Source organism: Diabrotica undecimpunctata, chromosome 1, assembly GCF_040954645.1.
Source record: "Diabrotica undecimpunctata isolate CICGRU chromosome 1, icDiaUnde3, whole genome shotgun sequence".
Classification (NCBI taxonomy): domain Eukaryota; kingdom Metazoa; phylum Arthropoda; class Insecta; order Coleoptera; family Chrysomelidae; genus Diabrotica; species Diabrotica undecimpunctata.
In genome coordinates, this window is record NC_092803.1 from 16,283,618 (window position 1) to 16,297,304 (window position 13,687).

At 30.3% G+C, this 13,687-nt stretch overlaps 2 protein-coding genes across 5 annotated transcripts in view; both read right to left on the reverse strand.

Moving 5' to 3' along the window:
• Nucleotides 1-2,395, reverse strand: part of LOC140445341 (cytosolic carboxypeptidase 2-like) — a 45,809-nt gene extending 43,414 nt beyond the window's left edge. For 3 of the 4 annotated variants that reach the window (XM_072537333.1, XM_072537318.1, XM_072537342.1), the window contains exon 1: nt 2,241-2,395. The gene's annotated coding sequence lies outside the window, so the exon portion shown is untranslated. The remainder of the gene's footprint in view (nt 1-2,240) is intronic. The other variant, XM_072537326.1, reaches the window with a different exon arrangement.
• A 1,713-nt stretch (nt 2,396-4,108) lies between these two features.
• LOC140445385 (uncharacterized) lies at nt 4,109-13,464 on the reverse strand. The gene is made up of 3 exons (XM_072537371.1): nt 13,212-13,464; nt 10,106-10,777; nt 4,109-7,900 (listed from the first exon to the last, which is right to left on the reverse strand). The coding sequence occupies exons 1-3, from the start codon at nt 13,462-13,464 to the stop codon at nt 6,879-6,881; spliced, it is 1,947 nt and encodes a 648-aa protein (XP_072393472.1). The 3' UTR covers nt 4,109-6,878.
• Between the last annotated feature and the right edge of the window lie 223 nt (nt 13,465-13,687).

Here is a 13,687-nt window from a genome sequence, read left to right on the forward strand (position 1 = left end):
AAAAGAAAGCTTTTGGTTACTGGTAAAAGTTTACATCCTAGATGTTTCAAAAACATAAAAGCACTGCCTGTAAACTACACAGCCAACTAAAAAGCGTTGATGACTTCTGTTATTTTTGAAGAAGAATTGAGAAAGTGGGACAAGGAACTCTCTTAAAAAAAAAAAGAAAAGTTCTACTCTTAGTATCCCAAGCTTAATTTAACCAATATCAACCTAGTTTTCTTACCAGCCAACTACACGAGTGTCTTGCAGCCTATGGACGAATGAGTCATAAGAAGTTTAAAGTGTCATTATCGGAAACAGCTTTTGAAAAGGACAATGGGGAACCCGTGAACATTACCATCCTTGATGCAGTTCAATTTTTAGACAATGTGTGGAGTGCGGTTACGTCAGTGACAATTTGTAAGTGCTTTCGTCAAGCTAAATTGAATGTAGTTTCTCCCAATGTTCAGAATGTTGACGAGGATGACGAAATGCCTTTGTCAGAGTGATTACAAAAATTTAATGTAAACCAGAGATAGTTTGGAACTGATCTTGACCTGGACCCCTACATTTCAGTAGACGATCATATAGAAACATTTCAAGTTTTAAGTGATAAAGAAATTGTGGAACAAGTGCAAAATGTGGAAATGGATGTTGATGAAGATAATAAAGAAGAAAAAAACGGCGTTGATTGTCCTACAATCTAAGAAGCAATGAGAGCTGCTGAGACCATATCCAGGTTTTACCAGTTCAGGGAGGCATCCACTACTACCAAAGAAGCAGCTCAGATTATTAAAGACATTACAGAAAAACTTTATTTTTCGAAAAGGGTTGTGCAAAAGAAAATAACTGACTTTTTTCAGCATTAGAGGACTTTTTTATAAAAAATGTAAGTTTCATATATATGATATGTTTTATTTCTTAATTTTTTTATCCTAAATGCAGCTGTAATAATAAATAACTAGCGGACCAACTCGACATCGAGTTTTTTAAATGAAATTTTTATTTTGCGAGAAAAATTAAGAGATCAATACAAACAATATAAGCAAAAATATACAGAACATTAATCAATAATAATGCAAGTAAAAAAAAAGTGATTATGGAAGTCGACCTCAAAACCGGAATGCAATTTTTAGTTCATCAAATGTCGACATGGATATCATTTAGCAGTTAATTTTGCATGCTGATCACGAATCCGGTGTCAGATTTGCTCTATATTGACGTTTTATGCGCGTTTCGGGTCACTTCCGGTGTCGGATCGCAACCGGAAGTACATATTTAGATTCGTCTCGACGAGACCTTTCGATCCATATATACATTGTGGGGTCTAAAACTTAAAGTAAATTTTAACTTCCGGTCATCTCAAAACCGTAAGTGAATTTTTGTACCAAAAGTATATCTTGACAATCTCATACGTAATACTAATAATATTCCGAAAAAATATTTTAATTATCTAATATGGTTTTTGAGTAAAGTGGTGGACAAGAAAAGGGCTTAGCGTTTTAGTATATAAGATGCTGTAAAAAAATTTTGCTTCGTTAAAATTTCATTTTTTTCTACCTCGTCATTTTTTTACTGGACCCTTTAATGACGCTATAACCAAGTTCTATTGTATTTCCTATCCTTTTTAATCTTTCTGATAATTCTTTTACATATAGTATTGCAGTTATCTTCAAATCGCTTCTTGAGAATATTTCTAGATAGTTTTTGGTGGTTTGTTGTTTTTTTTTTTCTTCAATCTTGTTTCCCTATTTATAAATGACAATAAATATTTTTTTGTCAAAATTTTGTTTTGAGCTCTATAATACAGTGATTTAATGATTCTCTTTTTGATATTTGTGTTGTGGTTTGAGTGGTAATTTAGATATCTGTTAGTGTAGATTTTAGTTACAATATACTGAATAGATGGTCGTCAAAAGTAGCAGTCAAAGTCAAAATTTAGTCTTAATTGCATGTTAAAAATGCAAAATAAATTGTCACTATCAAGAATAATTTTAATCGAAAGTTAAATTCGCAAAAATTATGACTGTACAAACAATATTTAAAATAACAGAAACCTTTAATATTAAATAAACCAAAAGCGTGATTAACAACGTATGCGAAATCGACAATAAATATATTTACCTAAGTCATGTTGCACTAAAATCGATTTAAAACAGTGAAGTTAAAAATTTACGATAAGGGAAAGTAAAAATTTAAGAATAAAATATTCAGCACAATATATGACAACAGCATACATGAATAAAAACTATACTCACCTATAAATTAACCGCGTCTCTAGCCAAAATCCCAACGCACTCCCCCAACAGCAATGTTTTGCCAAATAATAACAAAGAATCATGTAAAACGGAGACTCCTCGAATGCAGTCAAGTTCACAGTGTACTATAAATCCCACAAATCCATAAATCTCGAAATTTTACTTGGCATTCCTCGCTTTGGAATAGTTCCAGGTCCGAGACAAAAGATTGTTGAGACAACTGGTCCATGTTCAGAGATAATAAACTTTTTGGAATAATTACAGTCTAAATATAAGTGTAACAGCGGGGGGATAGGAAATTCTAACATCGTGAGAAAATGAATGAATAACGTAATATAGCTAGTAGTAAAATATAGGTAAATTAGCAGCTTATCAAATAGCTACACTGAATTTCTTAATAACAGATAGTGCTGCATCATCATTACATATTCAAAAGAAAAATGACATTTTACAAAGTGATTCTAATGACTTAACAAGAAAATACTACTTTTTTACTTCAAATTTGTTTACTATAATCATTTGTATACTTTAAAATATATCAGATCACATCCTAAGTAAAACGTATTATTTAACGATATTATTAAACGATTATTATTAATGACATTTTTTGATCTTACTTAGGTTGTTTTAATAAAGGTATTATTTTTTCCATTTATTTAACAATTGTCCAAGAGCGTATGGTCCATTTTCCTATGCTTAGTGTGTTAAGAAACATTTGTTTGTACACTTTAATTTGATCATGTTGTTTCCTTAAATAATAAGTAAAATTATTACTTCTTCTAGATTTGTCTTCGTCTTTTGGGTCTCGTTTTCTTTGGGGTGTTACAGATTTGACGTTTAAATCTACAAAATTTTTTTTCACTTCAGCTCATGTTCCAAAAATTCGTGAAAGCCAACTTTTACAATTTTTTTAGGTTGTTTTTATTTCTTGCCGATTTCTTACAAAAACATCTTCCTTTTAATATTCTCTGTGTTTTTGGAATATTGTATTCTCATTTTCCAGAAGAACACTTTTTATCTTTATAAGCTGTACCTAAGAATGTAATGTAAGAATTATTAGAAATGATGAAAGAACTGGACGTAGAAGCTGGAAAGATAGGCCTTAATATGAATTAAAGCAGGACCAAAATCATAACAAATACAGATGAAGACATCACGATGAGAATCGGACAAGATGAAATAGAACAAGTTCAGGATTATATATATCTGGGTCAAACTATAAAACTTAACAAAGAAAACCAAACAGCACAAATAAAAAGACGAGTTAGACTGGCATGGGCGGTATTTGGCAAACTAAGCTACATTCTTAAAATCAAAAGATATCCACAGCATCTTAAGACCAAAGTATACAATCGATGCGTACTCTCTGTTCTTACTTATGGTTCCCAAATTTACAAAAGCAAACATGGACAAAATCATAAAAACCTAAAGAGCAGTGGAAAGACAAATGTTGCACATAAGACTAATGGATAAAAAGAGAAACGAATGGATAAGAGAGAAAACAAAAGTGAGGGATGTTAGACAAGAAGTTGCAAAATTGAAATGGAGATTTGCCAGACACAATATAAGACAAAAAGAAGACCGATGGAACAAAATTCTTATAAGTTGGAGACCGTGGGAATATAAACGAAGCGGAGGAAGGCCCCAAATGAGATGGGCAGATGATATCAAGAAGCACGTGGGCTCTAGGTAGATGACTGTAGCGACAGACAGAGAAGAATGGAAAAGGTCTATGTCCAAAGATGAACCGAAGAAGGTTAATTAGATAGAAGCTGTACCTAGCTCTCTGTTTTTCCTATAAAATAAATATATACTTTTTCTTAAACGTTAAAAGGGGAATTCACAATAAACAAAGATAAAAACAAAATAGTTTTATTAAAGCAGTACAAAAATGTTACCTAAAATAATATTTTACCTATAATAAAGATTTTTGTGTCAACATAAAAAATACAGAAATTGATAATGATAAAGAAACAATACCTACAAATGATAATACTAATAACAATGTGGCCCGAAGGATGCAAGGTAAAATATATCGTCGGCTGTATGCAATAGTGACACAATACAAACACTGGTAATTTTTAAAAACAGGGGTTTAAAGTTTATGTAGGTACCAAAAATTTTGTCTTATTTGTTTTACTATATTTTTTTTGTGGCATAGACTTTCGTCATTCAGCCAGTCTCGAAAGGTTTTTACTACATGGATTGAGATTTTTGAAAAAAATAAATATTGGTGTATTTGGGAGAGCGTTACGTATCCTTTAATGAATTGTAACACAGACTTTTAAATTTACCCTTATTTTGAGTTGTGCCACTATTGCATATTAACATTTCCTTTTTAAAGACTAATTAAGGGAAAGACAAAACTAGCATTTTTTTGTTATTCCTATTAACTGAAATAAAGGTTCAATAAAGAATACTACAAGTTACTTGCATGATAAAATGTGTTTATTAACAAATATAAGAAGCACGAAATAAAAAAAGTATATAGGTATTAATAATAAAAGGAAAAGTTAAGATTAACAATGCTTTAAATGTCGGTAAAAAATCAGAGTCAATTGTTGGAACACTATTTTCTTCACAAAGGCGAGGAGTGAGGTCTTTTTCTTCTTTTCAGTTATTGGCAGGCTGCCAGTGTAAGCCTTTTCTAGTTCTAAAATATCCATACTTTCTAGGCCTTTTCTTGTTCTTTTTTACATGAATTCATGAATTTTCACAAATATCATTGAAATAAAAAGTATTTCCTTGTACATATTCATTGAAAATCGTCGCTGTTTTAGTATTTAACTTTTTCAGGTCAAAAAAATCATTATGACATAATTCGTGTATTTGGAATGGTAGTTTGCAACGAGCAGTTTTAGTGATATTCCTAAAGTAGTATAGACTGTAAAGCTTTAGTGATATTAGTAATATTTCATTGTGTTCAATACATTTATTTAAACATACTTTTTAACAAATGTCTGCAAGAATCAACAATATCCAAATTCCCATGTTCTAACAATGATGCTCTCGCAAGTAGTGACAACTGACAACGAGTCCCCATCTATTACGCCTAGAGTCCCGTGACAGTAATCATAACCTACTGATATGGCCCACAACTAAATAGCGTTATAAAAGAAATTTTGAAATTATTTACAGCGTACTGATACATTGAAATTAGGTACTTCTTTTTTTCCTTGGCCCCCACAATTGTCTGAGTAAAATATGAATTTCAAATCGTCAGAATCGGTTTTTATAGATGTTTGTTCCAAATACATCAGCAGGCACGAACCAATTTCTATGGCACCTTGACTGCTCTCTCCTTCGTGTCAAACATAGCTGTGCACATTTCCCAGTCCGTTTTTCTGAAGTTCACATATAGGGAAATGATATGTTGATAGCTTAGATTTATAATAACTCTAAAATTGAAGGATTATTGTTGGCTCTAAACCTCATAGGTTCAGTTATCGGTTGTAATAAATTTGAGTTCATGATAAAATTTTAAAACAAATTTTGGGAATTGATAGTATCAGTTTTGGAAATAATGGGCCAGCTAATCTCTGGAAAATTGAAATCTTCAACAACAATGAGATTTTCAAGGGATGATAATTTCTCAAGTTTGTCAATAAGCATATTGTCCTGCGTAAGTACTGTATCCGGAGGTCGGTATATGCAAATTATCTTAAATATGAAAGAGTTATTAGTAATACGTAAGTGGATAATTTCTATACCAGGTCCGTCTATTGTTTTATTACTGATGGAAAAGTATTGGTAATTTTTTTGTAAATATTTATTAAGTAAATAAAAATCGACTACTCAATGCGTTGCGATATCACGTACTACTTGCTTTATGAGCGAATATGTACCACGAACGAATAGGCATTGGTTAATAATTATTTTTATTAAATTTTGATTAAGGGATTTTTAAATTGGGGGATTCCCGTAATAGATGCAAGCAGCATTTACTCACTCTCACTAAGAATGTTTGATCGCGATACGGTTTGAGCGTGTGTGACAGTGTGTGTGTGTGTGTGTGTGTGTGTGTGTGTGTGTGTGTGTGTGTGTGTGTGTGTGTGTGTGTATAGCAGTGGTAGCAGCTAAGATTAAACTGCTCCAACAAAACACTGCTTTTTGTCACCGTGACAATACTGAAGCAGTCACATCTTGTTGCAGCTACACAAAAATCGCAGGTTGGCCCACCACTCCAAACTCCTTATAACAAATTTCGCACTTGTATCGTTTTTCTCTGGTTTGCGATCTAATATGTCGTTTCACACGTTACTGTAAGAAATTGCTTAAAACAAATTTCACACTTGTATGGCTTCTCTCCAGTGTGCACTCTCATATGTTGTTTTGTATTACATGTATCAGTAAACTGCTTAAAACAAATGTCACACTTGTACGGTTTTTCTCCAGTGTGTATTCTCCTATGTATTTTCAACTTATATGCTTCAAAAAAGTGCTTGAAACATATTTCACACTTGTAAAGTCGATCTCCAGTATGTGTTTTTTATGTTGTTTCAAACTTTGCGGTAAGCTGAACTGCCTAAAACAAATTTCACACTTGAAAGCTGTTCCTGGAGTGTGCAATATCCTATTTTGTTTCACCTGAACTGCTTGAGTAAACTGCTTAAAACAAATTTCGCACGTGTACGGTTTTTATCCAGTGTGCACTCGCAAATGCCTTTTTAAATTCTGCATTGTACTAAATTGCTTAAAACAAATTTCACACTTGTATGGTTTCTCTCCAGTGTGTACTCTCATATGTTGTTTTATATTACATGTATCAGTAAACTGTTTCAAACAAATGTCACACTTGTGCGGTTTTTGTCCAGTGTGTATTCTCATATGTATTTTCAAATTATATGCTTCAAAAAATCGCTTAAAACATATTTCACACTTGTAAGGTCTTTCTCCAGTATGTATTTTTTTATGTCGTTTCAAAATTTGCGGTAAACTGAATTGCCTAAAACAAATTTCACACTTGAAAGCTGTTCCTGGAGTGTGCAATATCCGATGTAGTTTCACCTGAACTGCTTGGGTAAACTGCTTAAAACAAAATTCGCATTTGTACGGTTTTTCTCCAGTGTGCAGTTGCAGATGCCTTTTTAAATTCTGCATTGTACTAAATTGCTTAAAACAAATTTCACACGTATACGATTTTTCTCCAGTGTGCACTCTCAAATGTATTTTCAAATTACCTGCTGTAGTAAACTGCTTAAAACAAATTTCACACTTGTAAGGCTTTTCGTCGGTATGTACTCTTAAATGAAATTTCAATGTTTCTGCTCTAGTAAACTGCTTAAAACACATTTCACATTTGTATGGCTTCTCTCCAGTATGCACGCTCATATGTTTTTTCATATTACATTTATTAGTAAATTGCTTAAAACACATTTCACACTTGTATGGCTTTTCTCCAGTGTGCACCCTCATATGTTGTTTCATATTAGATTTATTAGTAAACTGCTTAAAACACATTTCACATTTGTAACGTTTTGCTCCAGTCCGATCCTTCGGATGTTTCATTAAATTATTTTTGTCAGGGAAATCTTTAGCACAAATAGAATTTTTTAATGTTGTTACATCAGGGTTTAAACTTATTTGTTGTTTTTTATTACATGTATCTTCAGGAATCCTTTTCATAACTTCCATTTTCAGTGATTTCTTCTGGGAAAACTCTAAAATAAAAACTCAACCATAAAACTTTGCACGGAAACAACAGGATAAAACAAAAAGTAATAAAAGTATTTTGAGGCAATGAATGTAGTTATAATCAAAACTAAAATATAATAAAATTCCAGCTACTGACATTACAGTGGAAGATAAGGTTTTAAGAAAAAGAAGAATCAAAATGATCTTAATATAGCATTTTTCATATAAAAATGCTTGCACGTCACAATTTATATAGAGTGACGTCACTTATATTTAAAATTTCCAGAACGTCAACATTAGAGTTCAAATTTTCCTAACACAGCTATACTTCATCCAATTTACATACCGTTGCACGTCATCCGCGTAATAGCCCGTAAGGTCAACCACCAACACGAAATATTTATTCGGTAGGTCTGTTCTTTTTTAGAATTACCTTACCGAGTACACTGGTATTACAGCCACTATACATATTTTATTATATGCGTGTAGAAATAATATTTAAAGATTTCTATTAACGTTAACTTAAAGAAATACACCATAATATGTTTCATTTAATTTGTATAAATGCATTATAAAGTGTTTTTATGAAGAACATTTGTTCGGAACACACTGTAACTATAATCGAACGAAGGTGATATTTTGGCATAAATTGGTAACACTTATTTGACAGTTGCGGTGTTGACTAATGTTAATAAGTAATGAAAAAAGTTATGTTTTTGTTTAAGTACTCCATTTTACATATTTATACGACGCATACAAGCAGCTCAAATTATTTTTAACAAGAATATTTTTTAACTCTTTTTTTGTTTCTATTTATTTACATTAAATATTAATTTGTTTTGTTGTATAATCCACTTTTGCAATAATTATGTGACATATTTGATTTAAAATGGATTCAGGATTTGTTTATACTTTGGCAACTATGTCAACTTCGATTTCTGTCAATGATAATGACGTGAAACGGTAAGTAAATTAGATGGACTTTAATAATACGAAACCCATACGGAACTGCTCGATCTTTCATAGGCGTCAACATGGTATAATAATCAGAAAAATGTAATCGTCATTATATTGGGAATTTTAGAATTATATTGATTAAATAACCAAAAACATTTGTTATTATTAATAATATAAATTTTGTGAAATAACTCTGTAAGTCTAATATTTCACAAAATAATAATTTTAATTAAATAGATTGGACAATTGTACGCAACTAATACGGGAATACTTCAAATTTTAGTGACAGTTCAGCGTGTGGCAAAAGTGTATAAAGTGTTGCCGCTTTTTTAGAGTAAGAATTTTGTTTATGTTTTGATTTCTTACACAATTTGATCATAATATAATATATATTAATAAATTGTATCTATAAATACATATTAAATTTAGATTAATAGCTTTAAAAACTAATTATTGTTGTGTATTGTGATTGTGCTATGCCAAAACAAATAAATAGTCTGTAGAAAGCTGATAAACTTTCATATAAGATAGATTATTTTGAACAAGAAATAATGGCGGGACGTTTTTACTATTAAAGCCCTAAAAGAGATAAGTTTAAAATTTAGAATATATAATTTTGTATTAAAATGTTTTCTTATGTATTTTAGTAAGTTGCAGTAGTTTGACAAATGGTTGACATTTTAAAAATTCCTCACTTACTAACTATTCTGATGTTTTGGCAACCCGTGTTGTTCCGTCTACCGATTTTTCGGTAGATCTACCGGCAACGTTGTGGAGTTCTGAGGTTGTAAATCTTCAATGACGTGCAAGCATTTTTATACGAAACATGAGATTCTAACTCGATGGAAAAACGCTATATTACTTATATATTTTTACCTCGATGATTTTTACTTTGTTATCTTGAAGCTTTTGACACAATTGCCAAATTTATCCACTAATCTACGAAACGGCAATTACAAATTTTTGGTCTAACAACTAACTGCAACTAATATTGAAAAAACAAATATTAATTTGTTCGTGTTTTATGTAAATTAAAAATACCAAATTCCATAAAATAATATAGTTAAAAATTAAAAATATACTATTTGAAGCATAAAACGTATACATAATAAGAACATGGCAATACCGCAAACGCAAATTTGACGTTTTATTTGTAGCTAACTTAACCCGAACGTTCTATATACTTTTACCAAATTTTACCCAATGGGTAATTAATACCTACACCTACTGTAATTTTACATATTAAATCACTTTCAACATCAAATTATACATACCATAGTGACCTCTCGGATTTTCCTCCAATGTATTAACTTTTGTATTAAGATCGACACTTTCATTTGGTTCAACTTTCACATCTTCAACGTCTAGTTCCGTTTTTAATTGACTTGCATAATTATCATAATTACAAAATTCCCATTTGTACGGTTTTTCTCCAGTGTGCAGTCGCAGATGCCTTTTTAAATTCTGCATTGTACTAAATTGCTTAAAACAAATTTCACACTTGTAAGGATTTTCGTCGGTATGTACTCTTAAATGAAATTTCAATGTTTCTGCTCTAGTAAACTTCTTAAAACACATTTTACATTTGTACGGCCTGTCTCCAGTATGCACGCTCATATGTTTTTTCATATTACATTTATTAGTAAATTGCTTAAAACACATTTCACACTTGTATGGCTTCTCTCCAGTGTGCACCCTCATATGTTGTTTCATATTAGATTTATTAGTAAACTGCTTAAAACACATTTCACATTTGTAACGTTTTGCTCCAGTCCGATCCTTCGGATCTTTCATTAAATTATTTTTGTCAGGGAAATCTTTAGCGCAAATAGAATTTTTTAATGTTGTTACATCAGTTTTTAAACTTATTTGTTGTTTTTTACTACATGTATCTTCAGGAATCCTTTTTATAACTTCCATTTTCAGTGATTTCTTCTGGGAACACTCTAAAATAAAAACTCAACCATAAAACTTTGCATGGAAACAACAGGATAAAACAAAAAGTAATAAAAATATTTTGAGGCAATGAATGTAGTTATAAACAAAACTAAAATATAATAAAATTCCAGCTACTGACATTACAGTGGAAGATAAGGTTTTAAGAAAAAGAAGAATCAAAATGATTTTAATATAGCATTTTTCATATAAAAATGAACACGAAATATTTATTCGGTAGGTGTGTTCTTTTTTAGAATCACCTTACCGAGTACACTGGTATTACAGCCACTATACATATTTTATTATATGCGTGTAGAAATAATATTTAAAGATTTCTATTAACGTTAACTTAAAGAAATACACAATAATATGTTTCATTTAATTTGTATAAATGCATTATAAAGCGTTTTTATGAAGAACATTTGTTCGGAACACACTGTAACTATAATCGAACGAAGGTGATATTTTGGCATAAATTGGTAACACTTATTTGACAGTTGCGGTGTTTACTAATGTTAATAAGTAATGAAAAAAGTGATGTTTTTGTTTAAGTACTCCATTTTACATATTTATACGACGCATACAAGCAGCTCAAATTATTTTTAACAAGAATATTTTTTAACTCTTGTTTTGTTTCTATTTATTTACATTAAATATTAATTTGTTTTGTTGTATAATCCACTTTTGCAATAATTATGTGACATATTTGATTTAAAATGGATTCAGGATTTGTTTATACTTTGGCATTGTATGTCAACTTCGATTTCTCTCAATGATAATGACGTGAAACGGTAAGTAAATTAGATGGACTTTAATAATACGAAACCCATACGGAACTGCTCGATCTTTCATAGGCGTCAACATGGTATAATAATCAGAAAATGTAATCGTCATTATATTGGGAATTTTAGAATTATATTGATTAAATAACCAAAAACATTTGTTATTATTAATAATATAAATTTTATGAAATAACTCTGTAAGTCTAATATTTCACAAAATAATAATTTTAATTAAATAGATTGGACAATTGTACGCAACTAATACGGGAATACTTCAAATTTTAGTGACAGTTCAGCGTGTGGCAAAAGTGTATAAAGTGTTGCCGGTTTTTTAGAGTAAGAATTTTGTTTATGTTTTGATTTCTTACACAATTTGATCACAATATAATATATATTAATAAATTGTATTTATACATACATATTAAATTTAGTTTAATAGCTTTAAAAACTAATTATTGTTGTGTATTGTGATTATGCTATGCCAAATAAATAGTCTGTAGAAAGCTGATAAACTTTCATATAAGATAGATTATTTTGAACAAGAAATAATGGCGGGACGTTTTTACTATTAAAGCCCTAAAAGTTTAAAATTTAGAATATATAATTTTGTATTAAAATGTTTTCTTATGTATTTTAGTAAGTTGCAGTAGTTTGACAAATGGTTGACATTTTAAAAATTCCTCACTGGGCCGTGGAAGTGATGACGTAGATTTTATTGACATATGTCAGTTTCACTTTCCAAACAAACCTTGTTTAGTGTGGATAATTTGTATTTTTCGTTATTTTTTCATTTTTTTACAGAATCTTTCCGCTTTTTGCAATATCTAAGTATTCTAATAGTTACTACAACAATTTTACAAGGTTGTTGTTTTATAAAAATAGTAATAAAATGCATGTATCAATAAAGTAAGGTTAGAATGTCTTTAATTTAAACTTTTAAACTATATTTCATAGAAATGGAACACTGAATTATGATGGTATTATCGTAAAAAACACTATACTTAAAAGAAAAAGCAGCAGGGGAAGCAAAATGTTAACTTTATAGAAATTAAAAAGTCTTGAGATTGGACATTACAACTTTTGTTTGGAAAGTAATTGACAGTTGTGACGTCACACTTCCACTGTCCCTTACCACCGAACAACGTTGTTCGGTGGCATCGAGTTAGAATCTATGGAGAGGGCATCACGTGACTAAAAATGACCTCACTTCGGCCATATTGGTTTGACACTTTTGACAGATCGTATATGTTTGTTTACGTTTGTCGTTTTTCGAATTTTACGCTTTTGACACAATTACCAAATTTATCCACTAATCTACGAAACTGCAATTACAAATTTTTGTTCTAACAACTAACTGCAACTAATATTGAAAAAACAAATATTCATTCGTTCGTGTTTTATGTAAATTAAAAATGCCAAATTCCATAAAATAATATACTTAGTTAAAAATTAAAAATGTACTATTTGAAGCATAAAACGTATACATAATAAGAACATGGCAATACCGCAAACGCAAATTTGACGTTTCATTTGTAGCTAACTTAACCGGAACGTTCTATGTATATACTTTTTTAGTTTTTACCCAATGGGTAATTAATACCTACACCTACTGTATTAATGGTATTATATTAAATCACTTTCAACATCAAATTATACATACCATAGTGACCTCTCGGATTTTCCTCCAATGTATTAACTTTGGTATTAAGATTGACACTTTGATTTGTTTCAACTTTCACATCTTCAACATCTAGTTCCGTTTTTAATTGACTTGCATAATTATCATAATTACAAAAAGATAAGTCTGGAACCTCTTCTTTGATTTCAGATTTTATAAATAAATCGGGAATTTCATCACATTTCCTTTTTATTTCGGCGTGTGTACCATAAAGTTTATTTTTTACTTCTTCCATTTGACTGGAATTAATATATTTAGTAAAGAAATAAAAACTCAGTATTTTTCTTAACATTAACACACTAAAAATAATAGTATATTACCAAAGAATATAGAGATAGACGCATGTACAAATGTGCAAACGCAAGAATATAGATATAGACGCATAATTTTATTTTATGCCTCTATATTCTTTGAAAATACCAACAAAGAATATAAACACACATTTATCATTTATATTC